The sequence below is a fragment of the Hoplias malabaricus genome, chromosome 17, assembly GCF_029633855.1.
Source record: "Hoplias malabaricus isolate fHopMal1 chromosome 17, fHopMal1.hap1, whole genome shotgun sequence".
NCBI lineage: Eukaryota > Metazoa > Chordata > Actinopteri > Characiformes > Erythrinidae > Hoplias > Hoplias malabaricus.
Genome location: NC_089816.1, coordinates 19,824,587 through 19,841,579, shown reverse-complemented (window position 1 = coordinate 19,841,579; position 16,993 = coordinate 19,824,587). Strand labels below are relative to the sequence as shown.

The 16,993-nt window shown below is 45.2% G+C and overlaps 1 protein-coding gene across 3 annotated transcripts; it reads right to left on the bottom strand.

Moving 5' to 3' along the window:
- Positions 1-1,119: 1,119 nt before the first annotated feature.
- kdm2ab (lysine (K)-specific demethylase 2Ab) lies at positions 1,120-16,546 on the bottom strand. 3 transcript variants are annotated; one of them, XM_066649184.1, is made up of 23 exons: positions 16,389-16,546; positions 15,233-15,271; positions 13,873-14,011; positions 13,702-13,780; positions 12,905-12,951; positions 12,482-12,660; positions 12,230-12,336; positions 11,315-11,408; positions 10,971-11,124; positions 10,752-10,867; positions 10,230-10,356; positions 9,828-10,129; positions 8,539-8,616; positions 8,164-8,430; positions 7,743-7,874; positions 7,552-7,632; positions 7,044-7,310; positions 6,433-6,465; positions 5,327-6,252; positions 4,116-4,279; positions 3,266-3,412; positions 2,805-3,017; positions 1,120-1,968 (listed from the first exon to the last, which is right to left on the bottom strand). In XM_066649184.1, exons 2-23 carry the CDS (start codon positions 15,266-15,268, stop codon positions 1,787-1,789), a joined length of 3,870 nt encoding a protein of 1,289 aa, XP_066505281.1. In that variant the 5' UTR covers positions 15,269-15,271; positions 16,389-16,546; the 3' UTR covers positions 1,120-1,786. The 3 variants fall into 3 exon arrangements, with proteins under 3 accessions (XP_066505281.1, XP_066505283.1, XP_066505282.1); XM_066649186.1 differs by having other exon boundaries at positions 5,327-6,222; XM_066649185.1 differs by lacking the exon at positions 16,389-16,546 and adding an exon at positions 15,883-15,901.
- Positions 16,547-16,993: the final 447 nt, after the last annotated feature.

Sequence of the window (16,993 nt, the reverse complement as noted above, 5' to 3'; positions counted from 1 at the left end):
GTGGGTTTCCTCCGGGTGATTGTCTGTGAGGAGTGTGGTGTGTTCTCCCTGTGTCTGCGTAGGTTTCCTCCGGGTGACTGTCTGTAGAGTGTGGTGTGTTCTCCCTGCGTCCGTGTGGGTTTCCTACAGGTGACTGTCTGTGAGGAGTGTGGTGTGTTCTCCCTGTGTCTGCGTGGGTTTCTTCCAGGTGACTGTCTGTGAGGAGTGTAATGTGTTCTCCCTGTGTCTGCGTGGGCGTCCTCCGGGTGACTGTCTGTAGAGTGTGGTGTGTTCTCCCTGTGTCTGTGTGAGCTTCCTCCAGGTGACTGTCTGTGAGGAGTGTGGTGTGTTCTCCCTGTGTCTGCGTGGGATTCCTCCAGGTGACTGTCTGTGAGGAGTGTGGTGTGTTCTCCTTGTGTCTGCGTGGGTTTCCTCCGGGTGATTGTCTGTGAGGAGTGTGGTGTGTTCTCCCTGTGTCTGCGTAGGTTTCCTCCGGGTGACTGTCTGTAGAGTGTGGTGTGTTCTCCCTGCGTCCGTGTGGGTTTCCTACAGGTGACTGTCTGTGAGGAGTGTGGTGTGTTCTCCCTGTGTCTGCGTGGGTTTCTTCCAGGTGACTGTCTGTGAGGAGTGTAATGTGTTCTCCCTGTGTCTGCATGGGCATCCTCCGGGTGACTGTCTGTAGAGTGTGGTGTGTTCTCCCTGTGTCCGTGTGGGTTTCCTCCGGGTGACTGTCTGTAGAGTGTGGTGTGTTGTCCCTGTGTCCGCGTGGGTTTCTCTGGGTAACTGTCTGTGAGGAGTGTGGTGTGTTCTCCCTGTGTCTGCGTGGGTTTTCTCCGGGTAACTGTCTGTGAGGAGTGTGGTGTGTTCTCCCTGTGTCTGTGTGGGTTTCATCCAGGTGCTGTGATTTTTCACACAGTCCAAACACGCATTTGTATGTGGCTGGGTGTACTGTCCATGAGTGTGAGACTGAGTAAGTGTGTGAAACTGTCCACAGGTGTCAGTCTCTGTGTTGAACTGACAAATGTTCCTGTCTTGCACTCCATGACCCTGAAGAGGCTAAGGCACTGACAAATGATGAATGAACACATAAATGAATATTGTTTTTTTCATTTCTTTATTTATTTTTACATTTTTTTGGAAAACAAACAAAAAGTGGAAAAAAAAAACAAAGCTCTCAAAAATAATTACATTGCTACAGATTTTTTGTTCCAGCAAACTACATCAGAGGAATACATTTACACAGAGCTGTGCATATATATATTTATATTTCTATACTCTCTTCAGAGGAATTGAGAACAGAACGGTATTCCACTTGAAAAATAAAGTCAGGAGTGAGACAAACTGCGGGACCCTGCTAAGAAAACCAAAGACAAATAGGAGAAAGGAGAAGGGGATCAGGAGAGGCATGCAGATGACAGACCTGCCCTGGAATAGAAAATAAACAAGAGGCTTTCGCAGGAAAATAGCACCTGTTTAAACTCCTTCTGGAAGAGCCCACGACGGTACAGGCCTGAGAATCGATGTGATTGCCAATTGCAGTACTCGTGTGTACACAGTACCAAAAGAAACTGTTAATTACAAACAAAAATGTTACCCATTAAAGAGTCAAATTTATACACAAGCTCCACCCTGGACGCTTTGAGCTCCTCACTCCTAACACTTTATACATCAAAGAAAAGTTCTCTGTTAAACAGAGGAAGCACACGGACCGTCCTACTCACAAACTTCAGACATGAGCTGCACTCATCATTCACACTTTTATACACTTTTCACCAACATCCTCACACTCAGTGTTCCGCTCGACCCTCTACGATATCCTCTGGATGAGCTTGTCGTCGGACAGGCAGTACAGAGCATTGACCGACAGTTCTGAGATAAATTTCTCGCAGGCCTGTCGAGAGACACCTTTACAGCTGCGCAGGTCCAGCACAGAGACACAAGACAAGCGCTGCAGGTACGGCAAACAGTGATCCGTCAGACGACTGCAGCCTGAGAAAAAGAGAGGAGAGATCATATCTCATATGGGTCATGTTATAAAAACAGGTGTATTAGTAGCAGGCCTGTCAAACTGATGATTATAATATTACATTTTTATATGATCACAACAAACCAAAGAAAAACAAGCATCTCAATTTTTGTGGATTTTTAAATTTACTTCATCAATTTTCACGATGAAAGAACCAATAGAAATGCTCCAAATTTCCTTTTGACATTTTGGAGATACATATTTTCCTTAACAATATGTAAATGTAACAAGCAGGAAGCACAATCAAAGCTCTAACATGATGCTGTTATTCATTCATTTGTTCATTCAACGTCTGTAACTCTTATCCAGTTCAGGGCGGCAGTGAGTCCTGAGCCTACCCGGAATCACTGGGTGCAAGGCAGGAACACACCCTGGAGGAGACGCCAGTCCTTCACAGGGCGATACACACTCACACCTACAGACACTTTTGAGTCTCCAATCCACCTACCAACGTGTGTTTTTGGAGCGTGGGAGGAAACCCACGCAGACACAGGGAGAACACACCACACTCCTCACAGACAGTCACCCGGAGTGGGACTCGAACCCACAACCTCCAGGACCCTGGAGCTGTGACAGAGACACCACCTGCTGCTCCACTGTGCTGTCCCCATGATGCTGTTACATGTATAAATCTGTTTACACTCTCGTTGTGGAGAGTTCTTGTCGTTATGTCATACATAATTTTAAGGTGAGGATTTGTTAAGGTTAGAGATAGTAAAGAAGTTAAGGTCAAGGTAAGTCTCCATACATTTAATAAAAATCTATGTGATGTCCTCTGTGTGTGCGTGTGTGTATATACCTGCGAGGTTGAGGTGTGTGAGTGTATTACGGGTTGATGAGCCCACAGCTGTGAGGAGGTTGATGGCGTTGTCAGTCAGAGGGCAGTGAGAGAGCTCGAGTCTCGTCAGCTGAGGCATGTGCCTGATGATCAGCCTCAGAGTGGCGTCCGTCATGTCCAGGCCACACAGCCTCAAACACTGCATGTTACGCAGTTGGGATCGGTTATTACTGCCTGCGCACACACATGCACACGCACGCACGCGCGCACACACACACACACACACACAATGTCAAAAAGACACCAAGGCACAGTTCTTAGGCCACAAGAGAAAATCTCTTAAAGTCATTAATCTGGCAGTGGGTTGTTTTTACTGGAAAACATTAATGATGCTTAATTCATTATTGAAACACTGAAAAATAAATGTAATACTAAAGCAATTGTATTTATGGCTAAACTAGGTTATCCAAAAATATTTGTACCAGGCGGGCTGAGCAGTTCTCGAATCTGTGTGTCTTTTACTCCGTCTGCCCAGCGGAGGTCTAATGAGCGCAGCAGTGGACAACTGGGAGAACTCAGTGCAGAGATGGACACCCAGTTGCACCCTGACAAAATCAGATCTTTCAGTCCTGAGGAGGAGAAGGAGGGTGCAAACACATTTAAATATCACAAACAACACCAGGAAACAGGCACATCAAAAAAGGAAATTAACACAGATGATCTGGTTACAGCGCCCCCTGTTGAAGGGGGGATATATCAGGCAGCGAATGAAGTTGATGTTGGAAGAAATGGGAAAGAGAAACGGTTTAAGGAACTGAATCACTCTGACAAGAGACACATCGTGATGGTCGTAATGTTTTGGTCAGAGCATCTAATAAAATCAAGCGTTGTGGGTTGACCTTCACAATGTGGCCCTTGTCAAAGTGTCTCAGATCCTGACTCTCACCATTTCTCCTGCTTCCAACAAACTTCAAGATCTGACCCTTCACTCACTTCCCCTCCCCTTCGACAGGGGGACAACATTGTAGCAACATCAACCTTGTAGCACTGTAGCAACATCAACCTTGCTTTACCTTCCAGTGGTTTTAATCTTGCAGCTGATTGGTGTGTATTTTGTTGACTTTATAACATCGGAAATAATGTGTGTGTCTACTAATGATACATTTTTATGTTTTTATGCAAATGTTAGGTACTAATTTTCACACTAAAATATATCAGCAGAACCTCAAGTTTGACCCTGGCCACAGCTCGAGAGAGAGAGAGAGAGAGAGAGAGAGAGAGAGAGAGAGAGAGAGAGAGAGAGAGAGAGAGAGAGAGAGAGAGAATGTGTACCTGGCAGCCTGTTGATGAGCCAGGTGAGCTGTTTCTTGGAGATATTGGCCCAGGAAAGGTCCAGTGTGACCGGCTGCCGTTTGATGATGCCGTAGAGTGCCTGAGGACTGATGGACTGACATCGGCTCAAACTGATCCTCGTCCACAAACGCTTATCACAGCCCCTAGAGCAACAACAGTGTGCTTAAAAACACATCTCAACAGTTCAGTTTAAACAGAGAGAGCTGGAGAGAGAGAGATATAAGGAATGTCTGACTCTGGGAGGCACAAGGACTCAGGGCAGTTCACAACACAGACAGCAACGCTACAGAAGCCCATTCACACACTCCATAAGACACCGGCTTCACTGGGGACATTTGGAACGATGTAAGCAAGGCTTTGTATGTTTTTGTTTGTTCAAATTTTGATTAAATCCCACTAGAATTAAATAAAAAATTATATTTGAACAAATACATTTTAAAATGAACTAATTTTATGAACATAACACAAAAATGCAGAAAATTTAACTATTTTTTAAACGCAGCTAACACCAGAGGTAACATCTGGTCATGGAGCACTTTAGGGCTTAATTCAGAGTATTTTTATTGAAATGAAATAAAAATAAAACTAGGAAATAGTTATAAAGAACTGAACGTAAATAAATTGTATGACTAGACGCATGTAATGTAAAGGGATATACATTCATTCATTGTTGGTAGCCCTTATCCAGTTCAGAGCGGCGGTGGGTCCGGAGCCTACCCACAAGGCAAGAACACACCCTGGAGGGGGCGCCAGTTCTTCACAGAGCGACACACACTCACACCTATCGACACTTTTGAGTCTCCAATCCACCTACCAACGTGTGTTTTTGGAGCATGGGAGGAAACCGGAGCACCTGGAGGAAACCCACGCAGACACACACCACACTCCTCACAGACAGACAGTCTGGGGGCAGCATGTTACTATCCCTGAGGGGGTGAGAGATTGCCACATTTTGCAGCGAGGGCTGTTGGTCTCCCTTGGCCAACAATTAAAAAATATGTCTAATCTGATAAGATTTTTCAGAATGGAAAAGAAACTGCAGCACTGTCTGGACCTGAGCGCCCTCACGGTGACACACCCAGTCTCCGGTCTCTGGTCAGAGGAACTGAGGGAATGGACAGTGAGTGTTGAAATAAAGAGGTGCTCATAATGTTACGGCTGATCGGTGTATATGGTTCCTATAAACTCACCACTTGTACCAGTTCTTGCAGACGGCCATGCAGACGCCCAGCTCTGCTCGGGTCAGATAGCGGAAGACCGAAACCCAGACCAGTCTCTCCCAGCCGTGCTCACTCGTCCCGGTCTGGTCTCGAGCCCCAGACTTGGAGGAAGAAGAGGAGGACGACGAGGATGACGAAGAGCCTGAGAGCTTAACTCTGTCCGGTCTCGTCTTCTTCCTGCTGTGGTGGGACTCTCTGGAGTTGTATCTCAGCGTCCGGCCCATGTGCGAGTGTTTGGAGGTGCTTCTGGTGAGCGTGGGGGACAGAAGGTGCGTTCTGTCGCTGTGTGATGTTACTGTGTGTGTGTGTGAGCGCTGTGGGTGAAGCTGGGCTTTGTCCGAGTGGCGGAGCCCGTTCCTGAGGGGTGGCCGGAGCAGGGACTTGTCGTGGAGGTCTCTGGAGCTGTGCGAGGGGTTTCTGGATGACATGTTTGCCTCCAGTTTGGGCACGATGGTGCTGGGGTCCTTCCTGCCCCGTGACGGCTGTAAAGTCACCGTTACACATGATCTCTGAGCCCTGACCTCATCTCTGTTCACAGCAGAAGAGTCTGACGGCGTGTGTTCTGCATCCTCATCCCTCTCTCTCGTTTCTCGTTCTACATTCTGCTGCCCGTCTTCGTTTTCGTCTTCGTTCACTCGCCCTCCCCGTCTCTGAGGTCGGTTCTCTTTCCCCCCTCTCCCACTCTCTCTTCTATCCTCCTTTTCTCGGCCCTCCTCCTCCTCACTGTTGGCTCCGTCCTCCACTCTCTCTGTCGTTCCTCTCAGAGCTGCTCCTCTTCCTCCGCCTCGGAGACGAATCCCTCTGCCACGGTGGGCCGGGACCCCCCTCCCACGGGCCGCTCTTTCCAAACTCCGCTGACGCAGGAGCTTTGGAGAAAGAGAGACAGACGAACGTGTCTGAGAGAAAGTTGGACAGAAGAATAACGACAAAACACAAATGTTGGAGGGGGAGCGTGACATGAGTGAGGGACATAAATGTGTAACAGCTGCGGCTGATGTGGGGAGATTCTGAGACGTTTAAATATATAACATATAAAAAAGCCAGGTAAAAGTGATTTAAACAAATAAAAATCTCACCGACTGGAGGATTTTCTTCCGTTCTAATTTTATCTGCAGTGGAAAAGAAAAAACAATACTGAAATACTTCGTCTCCATCAGATTTAAAGCATTTAAAGGAACACTAAGTAAGATTTGGGAGGGGTTAGTTTGCTAATGTTCAAAAGTAGCATAGTGCTGTTTCTAAAGTGCTGACACCAGAGTAGGAATGACAGAGCCTCTATTCTCCCTATTGCAGGCCAGTGTAGCATCACAGTAATTATGAAGCTGTAATTTTAAGTTTACATAGTGTTCCTTTAAAAAAGAGGGAGAGGGAGGGAGAAGAGATAGAGTGTGTTGTTGGGGGACAGAAAGAGAGAGGACAAAAAGTAGCAGAGAATGAGGGTGAGAAGGGAAAGGGAGAGATAGAAAAAGAGAAGGGAAAAACAGAGGAAATAAAGAATCAAGGGGAAGAAGGAGAGTAAGAGATGATGAGAGAGAAAAAGAGGTGGTTGGGACAGAGAGAGAGAGAGAGAAAAAAAAGGGAAAGAAAGGTGGTGGGGACAGATAAAGAAAGGGAAAGAAAGAGGAGAAACACAGGTGGATAGAGAGCACTCCAGTCTTTCTTGATATGTGCGTAACTCTGTCCTCACCCTCTTCCGGTGCTGGAGCTCCAGGGCGCTGGCTCTCTTTCGGCTCTGCTGATGCTGCAGTAAAAGTCTCTGTGAAGGCGGTGGTTGGCGTCTGGAGCGAGTGAGAGGGAAGGAGGAGGGAGAGAGGGGCGGGCGACTCTTGCGCCCCATACGCGGCAACCCCACCCCGATCCCCTCTCTGTACGCTCGCTTAGCCGGGGGTCCCGAGGACGGAGAGACGGTGGTCACGCTGCTCTCAGCCTCTTTCTCAGAACTACTGCTGGAAGACTGGGGCAGAAAAGGAACAGCATTTACATCGTAGATAATCGATAATTAACATCTCACATGTCTTTGCTGTGGAACACTGAATAGCACACCCTTGTGGAGCAGTTGCTAAATGTATGTGACTGAGAGAGAGTGGGTGAGTGTTGCAGTTAAAAAGCCAGTTCCATGAGGTTTTTCTCATAAAAACTGCAGGAAAAACTCTGCATGCAAGAAAAAGTGCTGTAAAATAAATGTGACGTCATACCTCTGAGTTCTTTTCCTGGATACATTTGGGACACACCCAGCAGCTGGGCAGGTCTTTATTGATCACACCCTCCCCTGGCACCTTCACAGCACAAAAACACAACAAAAAGGCACAGTCACCTGAAATTACAAGCACTTTCCATCTTCTAAAGCTTCCTGAAGTCAAACGTGTGTGTGTGTGTGTGTGTGTACCTTTATACATTCGGGATGAGTGATCTGAGCACATTCGGAGCACTCCATCAGAGCTTGTGTGGACTCTGAGTTTTCAGGCTCCTGGTTCCCCTCCGTACATATGGCACACACGGCAGACACAGGCAGCATCGGCTGGAGAGAGAAAAATATTTATCCACAGACCTAATTATACTTCCCTTTCAACATCACTCCCAATTAATGTTACTTTTAATGATTTACATAAAGGCACAAATCAGCACCCCAAAGATGAACAGATCTAGTGAGCCTATGAAATTTCAGAGTCAGTTCATTGCAGAAAAGCAGTGATCAAATCAAACTAAAGCCACTCAGAATCTACTGAAACAACTTTTGCACAAATTAATTAATGAGGTAAGCAGCTAAAAACAGAAGGCCAACATCTCATGTTCCCTCCAGCACTTACAGCGAGACACTGCCTGAGAACACAGCTTTTCTTGAGTCTCCCCGGACCCCCGAACTTCCTCATGTCTTTGCAGTAGGTGCAGTCTCCACACTCAAACCGCAGACATGCCGCACAGCGCTTGCAACGAACGCGCCGCCGCCGCAGCGCAGACATCGAGGAGGGAGGCTTCATGGGTCGCGGCACCGGTGCCAGCATCGGACCAGAACCTGGGGCCCGGGAACGGTAAAGCAGGGAGGGGGGAGGGGAAGGGGGCCTATACCACGAGGGCTATAAGCACAAAAACACAAGGTACAGAGTACTCTGTGGGAGGTGTGGCTTCCAGCAAATATTTTTTGATGCACAGTGAACAAACTAATAATGAAGGCTGGATCTTACCCTTTTGGGCCATGTGACAATAGGTGTTCCAGTGTAAGACAACTTGGGATCGTCATCAGCATGCTCCTCTAGCACAGCCTGTGGATGGATGGATGTATTGAGGGAAAGGGAGAGAGAGAGAGAGAGAGAGAGCAAGCAATTACAACACATGACAGACTGATGAGTTAATCACACTGTGGCGCTGACAGTTTCTCCGGAATAATTGGCGCGAAAGTAGATAATTACTCTGAAATAATCTATTGATCTTTATATGCGGATGTTCCACATCTAACGTCCTGAGGTACTTTAACACATCTCTCCGTCCTGTCAGAACCATTACCTGCTGGCAATTACCCAGGCCGACCACTACCATCAACTTTCACAAACGTATGTTTATGTCACCACTGACAGAGCATGAATTTGGGGCATTTTTCTCTGTAGCACTGAGGTGAATAAAGAGAAACATACCATTACTCCAGCCCTATTCTAACTTATCCACAGTAGGTTTAAAAGGTAGTGACTAATGAGGCTTGTTTATCTGTTGAGTACAAATAACACCATTAGGGGTGACAGTGAGTAATGTTTGTTTACTTGAGCATAAGCGTCTCATAAGTTTCTCAAATATCAAATCAAAGCAAACTGCTGGCTTTCCTCCCCGCTTTGAGTGTGTACTGTTAAAGTTATAGTTATTTACAATATGAATACATACACTGATCATGCTGGACGATACGTCAAAACTGATGTCACAATACGTTTCACAATATGTTTCTTAGATTCTGTCAATATGATATAAATCTGATATTGATATGAACAATAAAAAAAAAGACAAAATTGCTAAGAAAAACAATATCACTGACAAACCTAAACCTCTTGGCTTTGTCAATATTAATATTTTTAAACTAATTTGAAAATTGAGCGAATGAACTGAAGACAGCTCCCTCTAATGACTGTCAGTCAGTGACAGATGCAGTAAATAATGTATATTGAAATATTGAAAATGTCCATTCTCTCACCTCCACTGACCACGCTACAGTTGCAGAATTACAGAGTGATATCCATCTGTTGCTCTGCATATTCTTGTGCGGGGTGCTGTCCTTTGAAGAACAGGGTGAAAATGTGCTAACAAAGTATGCAGAGCAACAGCCTGTAATTGTAAATCTAGAATGTTCCTGGTAGGATTCAAAACATGCTTGAGGGATTTATATGCATATAACACATAATGTAACTGAAATATATAAGTATGTCTATAACAATTTATACTGGGCTTCATTTTCACCATTTTCCGTCAGTTTTCAGGAGAGGGAACGCACCCGAATGTCTCTGAGGAGCGCTGGAGCGTTCCTGATGCCCGCAGGGACACATTTCTTGTGAGCTGGAAGTTCCTCCAGCTTGTGCAAAAGCTGCCACAGCCCCTCCAGCTCAAAAGGAGTCAGGTGCACTTTCACGGCTGGACGGGTCGGAGGGGAAGGAGCTTCCTCTTCCTTTTCCTCTTTAAATGCTTCTTCTACCTCTTCAACCTCCTTCTCCTCCTCCTCCTCCTCCTCTCCCTCTCCTCTGTTGCCCGTATGGTCATCGAGTTTGCTCTCTTTCATGTACTCTTCTTTTTTCAGCCCTGTGCCAATAATAAGAAGGAATTTCATCACATTGTAGAAAGAGCTTCAGACTGTGTCCGTCAATATGGAGCTACGCTGGACTGAGCACGCTTCTCTTACCTAACCCCAGAGTGTGTTTTTGGAACTCGGGTGTTAGATGAGAGGTTTTAGTCAGACTGTAGAGGTAACGCTCCAACACGTACCAACACATCTCGTAATAGAACGGGTATCGAAACTTAGACGGCACCTGAGAAAGAAGGAGAGATAGAAAAAGAAACTAAAATAAGCCAGATTTCAAGAATTCACAAAAATGGCATTTATTTTTAAACCAAAATGGGCATTTTAAATCGGGCATATGCTTCTGCTCCTCACTGCTGTTCGCTCAGGGTGAACAGCGAGCGGCTCATTATCATTTAAAGGAACAGGTGCTGAAAGCGGGCGTTCTGAACAGGGCTGTTTACACAGGGGGAGAACACTGCTGTGGGGCTCGTGGGGTTTGGACCAAAGCAGGTCACAGACGTTTCATTAAGAAACAGAACTGTGTTCCACTGTGGAGAAGCGGGGTGGGGGTATATCGTAACTCATAACTCTCACAGTATAGCAATATTAGTGTGATCTGTTCTGGTTGTTTTTTTAACCAACCCGAGTGCGGTCCTCAATGTTGTAGATGTTCAGCTGCATTGGAATGTTGAAACTGTGCAGAAAATTCCCACCGAACACCAGAGTATCCTCAGGAGTGTATACTGCATGAATCCAGCCTGTAAATTAACACATACACAGAGAGAGAAAGAGAGTGAGTCAGTAGATACAGGAATGGATGCAATTAAAAGAGTAAAGGAAAGTCTGTGTGTGTGTGTCCACCTGAGGGGATCATGAAGGTGTATCCCTGTTTCAGGTCGATGCGCTGGCAGTCAGAGACCTTGTCTCCGAGGAAGATGTCACCCTGCTTCCCTGATAAAACCCAGTTCTCATAGAGATCCAGGTTCTGCTGTGTGGGTGGGATCAGCCAGAAAACCTGCGGATCACCCAAGGGTCAGAAGGGAACAAAACTTTATCTTCTCACTTAAAACATTTCATTTTACCAGATGTGCTCAAGCCTTTGCAAACAACTGTAACACTTTAAACAGTCCAAAGGCCTGAGACTCCTTCAGGATTACTGCTGTGGACACACTGCACGAGGTAGTCATAGTTGGTTTGGGTCTCACCTTGCCTCCCCTCAGGATGTGGTACCAGACGGATGTGCCGCCAAAGTCTATGTGGAAGTCAGTGAAGCAGCCCTTCACACTCATCAGACAATACCTGCAAAGAGGAGGAGAGAGAGCAGAGATGGAAAGAAAGATCAAAGAAAAGATACACACTGAACCTGAAACACTGTCCCCAATGTTGCCTGATAATCACATCTGTAGAGATTTTCAGGCCTCTACAAATACACAGTAGAATAAAACAACAGCCCTCCAGAACAGGGGTGCCATGAATGGCGCTTTTCCACTGCATGGTCCCTAATGCTCTTGTTTAATGGCCGTTCTATCGTGGTTCAGAGCGAGCCGAGTAGGGACTAAACCGTGGCGTGTAAACCTTGCAGAGCACTGATTGTCCAGAGAGATCGTCACTCTACGCCACGCAAAGCAGACGTCCAGCACCAACTCTTCATCTGTAAAATCTCCAGCGGCAGCAGAGATTACGTTTGTTTTTATCCGACTCACGATGGCAGCTCGTAAAATTACGCGGTGGTCTTTTGAAGAGGTTCAAACGCTCCTTCGATCGGTGGCCGACCAAAGAATCCAGCGAGAGCTGGACGCTGCAACAAGGAAGGAACAAACTCTACTGATCTGTCGGAACTGATGACGGAGCTGTGTTCAGTCCCAAACAACAACAACAACACGCCAATACACCATGAGTAAACACCGCTTAACGTTACCGCCGCAGTTGTTGTGGTTTCCAAAGCCCACTGTTCCCCTTAGAGACGGGGTTACAGACGACACTTGAGGGAAGGGAGCTGTGGGAGTGGAAAATCAACCAGGGATCAAACAGATCAGAGCTGGTACCATGCAGTGGAAAGGTGCCACAAGTGTCCAAGACTGTGTCCCAGGGCTGTGAATGTGTAAGAACACAAGACTTACTTCTGTACTTTTGGATACTGCATGTCTATGATGGCATTGGTGGAGTCTCTCTGTCTTTCCTTCAGGTGCCGGGGCCACATGTTGTCCACCCAGTCAATCACGTCAACCTGAGGAGAACAAGGCAGAATTTAGCATGAGACCTAAGAGGGTGTGTGTGTGTGTGTGTGTGTGTGTGTGTGTGTGTGTGCACGTGTGAGAGATTGAGAGAGAGAGGGAGGAGTGGTGCAGTGCGGTCTGTGTGTACACACACACCGAGGCAGGCCTCTTGACAAGATGCTCTAGTTTGGTGTGACTGAACTCCAGACTGATGACATTATAAAGCTTTTCTCTTTCAGAGGGTGGAGTTTCGTAGTACCGCCTCCACTGACTCATTGACATCTCCATGCCCTTTTGAGTGTTTACATCCATCACATCAATCACCCTCCGACTGCCTAAAAAACACAAAACACAGCAGGTGTTAGTTCCAAAAACCTGTGTTTCGACAGACCGAGGGAGACGTCTTATTCGCTCTGCAGTCAAAGACAAATGTAATAAAACACAAGGATAAAAACTAAACTCAGCTGAAAGAAAGTGCCCTGTGATTATTTTAGAAAAGCATGAATTTCTTGAATTTCACAATAATCTCACTGTTTTAAAAGCAAACAATGAAAAGCATGACGGAGTGGATAAACGTACCTACAAACAGTTTCACATCACTCACACTGAAATCCTCATCTGGCATCCTGAAAGAGAAAATCAGTAATTAAATAGCTCTCATTTCAGCCTGGAAAATAAAACATAGCAGACACTATATAATATTTTAATGTAAAAATGTATTAATTGTAGGGTGGCACGGTGGCGCAGCAGGTAGTGTCGCAGTCACGCAGCTCCAGGGACCTGGAGGTTGTGGGTTCGATTCCTGCTCTGGGTGAGGACTGTGGTGTGTTCTCCCTGTGTCTGCGTGGGTTTCCTCCGGGTGACTGTCTATGAGGAGTGTGGTGTGTTCTCTCTGTGTCTGCGTGGGTTTCCTCCGGGTGACTGTCTGTGAGGAGTTTGGTGTGTTCTCTCTGTGTTTGTGTGGGTTTCCTCCGGGTGCTCTGGTTTCCTCCCACAGTCCAAAAACACACGTTGGTAGGTGGATTGGTGACTCAAATGTGTCCGTAAGTGTATGTGTGTGTGTGTCTGTGTTGCCCTGTGAGGGAGCGGCGCCCCCGCCAGGGTGTATTCCCGCCTTGCGCCCAATAATTCCAGGTAGGCTCTGGACACACCGTGACCCTGAACTGGATAAGCGGTTACAGATAATGGATGAATGAATGTATTAATTGTATTTTAATATGTAATAATGCACAGCAATAAAAATATATCATACATTTTCATGAATTTCTATTTCATCACGTCCATAAAGCCTTATAGAAATACAGCTAGTCTAAGTGACTAAAAGAACTGTGCGTTAGAAGAAGAGTTGTTAAAAAAAGATGAAGTTAAAGACTTACTTCATGCCCAGACCGTCTGTCTTAGTGAAGATGATGGGGTCCCGAAGCCCTTCTCGCTGGATGTACTCGAAAGTGAAGTCTAAAACAAAGCAACATGTTTTAAAAATTTTCTTTTTGTGGACCACATGCTAAGAGGTTAGTGTTCTGTCAGTCAGACGGGTTAACACCAACCTTTCCCGTCCATTATTTTCACCAGATTTGAATTGTAGTATTTGCTTTGTAGTTTTTCTTCCAAGTCAAAAGTCCTTTTCCCCTCAATCTCATCGTCTGAGATCCCATCATCGTGATAACGGCGCCGTGTTCCTGATCTCTAAAAAAGAGAGAGGGTCCAGGTCAAAGAAGTGGGCTGGGTTTAAAAGAAAACACTGAAGTTGTAGGCCTCAAATTCAAAATGAGTGTATATTTGCGCAAAAAATATAAATAAATAATAATAAAAAAATAATAAAGTTTGAACATTAAATATCTTGTCTTTGTAGTGCATTCAAGTGAATATAGGTTTACAAGAATTTGCAAATCATCGTATTCTGTTTTTATTTATGTTTTACACAACATCCAAACTTCAATGGAATTGTAATAATGTCTTAAAACAACACTAGGTAAGATTTGGTATTTTTGCTCCTGAGGTCCACCCACAGCTGCAGAGTGTAATTCACTTTTACAGCACTGTCCTGAAATCAAGGGTGAGGGAGCAGGTGGATCCCTACCTGCCCCCAAAAGTTACATAATGTACTTTCTGCAGTGCTGAGCCTGGCATAGCAACTATAGAGGCTCCATTCTCCCTGTTACAGCTCAGTGGACAACAATAATGATTTTGAAGCTGTAATTTTAAGCTATAAATACTACCACTGTTGCTTTAAGTGAGGGTAAAAATATAAAATATAAAAGTACAGGGGTTAGACAATGAAACTGAAACCTGTCATTTTAGTGTGGGAGGTTTCATGGCTAAATTGGAGCAGCCTTTAATCTTCATTAATTGCACATTGCACCAGTAAGACCATGTGCATCCAATGGTTCAAACATTGTATCCTGAAGGCGGTGCCGTGTATCAGGATGAAAATGCACCAATACACACAGCAAGACTGGTGAAAGATTGGTTTGATGAACATGAAAGTGATCTAAATATTATTGAGCCACTTTGGGGTGTTTTGGAGGAGAGAGTCAGGAAACATTTTCCTCCACCAGCATCACGTAGTGACCTGGCCAATATCCTGCAAGAAGAATGGCTTAAAATCCCTCTTACCACTGTGCAGGACCTGTTTATGTCATTCCCAAGATGAATTGACGCTGTATTGGCCGCAAAAGGAGGCCCTACACCATACTAATATATTATTGTGGTCTAAAACCAGGTGTTTCGGTTTCATTTCAGTCATGTGTGCTGTTCCATAGGCAAAGGTGTGCTAACATTATATAAGGGTTTACAAATGTTTTTAAAGCAACACCTGGCTGTTTTTGGAGCATGTTTAATAACTGCAAATACAGCACAAACATTTACTGTGACCACAATTTCAGAAAGACTTAAAGAGCAGCTCACCAGGCGTTTGCTGTAGCGGGGTGGAGACTCCTCCATTGCCTAAAAGACCAAAAGACAGAATACGTTAAAGAGGTCCTGAGTTTAAAGGTGTCATCTCTGACAGGTAAACATCTCGTAATACATTCAGTCAACTCAGGTCAGATATATTTAAAGGCTACACCCAGACTTTCACACTAGAGACACATAAGCAGCAAAGCTCTTTTTAAGACCAGTCTGCCTCACATTTCTTGGATGCTAAACCCTATTTTGTTTGTGCAGTTTCAGGACTAACTCCAGAAATAGGTGATTTTGGACAGGGTACTGGAAGCAGCTGAGGGACAAACTGGTAAAAGAAGTGTGGGGTCATCTTTATCAAGTGTTCACCTCAGGTATGTGGACAGGTAAGTGAACAATAACTCGCCTATCAGCAAAAAACAGCTGCAGAAATGAACGAGGTTTAATTGTCAGGGCGGGGGTGGAGTTCCACAAAGCGGAATTTAACCAGATAAGAGTAAAGTCAAGCCGTTCCAAAAGAAAATGAGCTGAGATACACTCTAATTTGACAATCCTTAAGGATTAAGTTATCTAGCTGAGAAATCCTGCTTTATGGAATACACCCCCTTCCTCCCTCAAACACCCACACACACACAAGTTCAAGAATGAATGCTCACTCTGTGACTGACTCTGCCCTCTTTGTAATAAAACAAGGCAGTTGGTCAGTGTTCTTGAAGTACTGAGGATAACCACGATATGCTCAAATAAACATCTTGTTATCACGATATATTGTCTACTATGAGTTTAACAAGCAGCTAGATATCTACAGGAAGAGACAGGCATACACCAACGTTAAGATTTCACTCTCTATTCTCATTGTTTGCAGCCCAAAATAACAATAATCGTTTAAAACGTTTCCACACACTGTTAAAGTGTAGCCCACTGCGCTAACTCTCAATAAACCAAGTCAAACTATACATTCAAACAACAACAAAGCTGAATTTGGCTTCTTATTCTCCAGCTGCTGTTTCTAATTTTCCGTTCCACCTTAAATGCTACGGCAGTTGCATTCAGAAGCCTCGGGAGCTAGACCGAAGCAGCTGCACCGATTAAGGTGGAACGGAGAATTACAATAAGAAACTGGGCGAAGCAGCTAAATTCGCCTTCGTTTTAAAAATTGTACCACGCTGTTGTTCGGCTTTGGTTTCCTTATGTTCGGTGAAGGTGATCTAAGCAGACTCGTCTCAGTTGAAGCTGTAATTCCGCCTCCTCTCCATCGATGCGCTTTATTGTTATTGTAAAGTTAAAGCGGTCCGCTTCCATCCGCCATTTGCAGATTGTCATTACACACACACGGCACGGCTATCCATAAGGCCCGCCCCTGGCACCAAATCTGACCAATCGGTGTTCAGCAACGTGCAACTGCTGCGTTTTGATTGGTTAATGCCCACGCCGCTCTAGCCCAACCGTTTTCGGATTAGCCACGCCCCACGTCTCTTTATCATACAGCCAATGTGAAGGCTGCTTGTCAAATGGCTCCCAGCTCCCTACATAGTGCACTAAGTAGGTCACGACATAACACCTTCCACATCTGAATATTACATTACATTATGTAATTTTTTTAAAGTATCTGAAAACACTCTTGAAAAAGACCAAAATTTGACACCCTCTCACATGTAAAGACAATGAGCTTTAATCAGGCTGATTTTGTACAGACTGGGGGTATTTCGAGATCATTGTTTGGATAAACTAAAACTAAAATCTAATAATATCAAACAGCCATCTTGA

Excerpts from the sequence above, each read along its gene's own strand:
- kdm2ab (XM_066649184.1), bottom strand. The coding sequence starts at position 15,268 with ATGGAGGAGTCTCCACCCCGCTACAGCAAACGCCTG. Across the intron at positions 12,661-12,904 it reads TGATGTGAAACTGTTTGTAG|GCAGTCGGAGGGTGATTGAT; the intron begins GTACGTTTATCC and ends TGTGTTTTTTAG. Across the intron at positions 7,633-7,742 it reads CTCATCCCGAATGTATAAAG|GTGCCAGGGGAGGGTGTGAT; the intron begins GTACACACACAC and ends TGTGCTGTGAAG.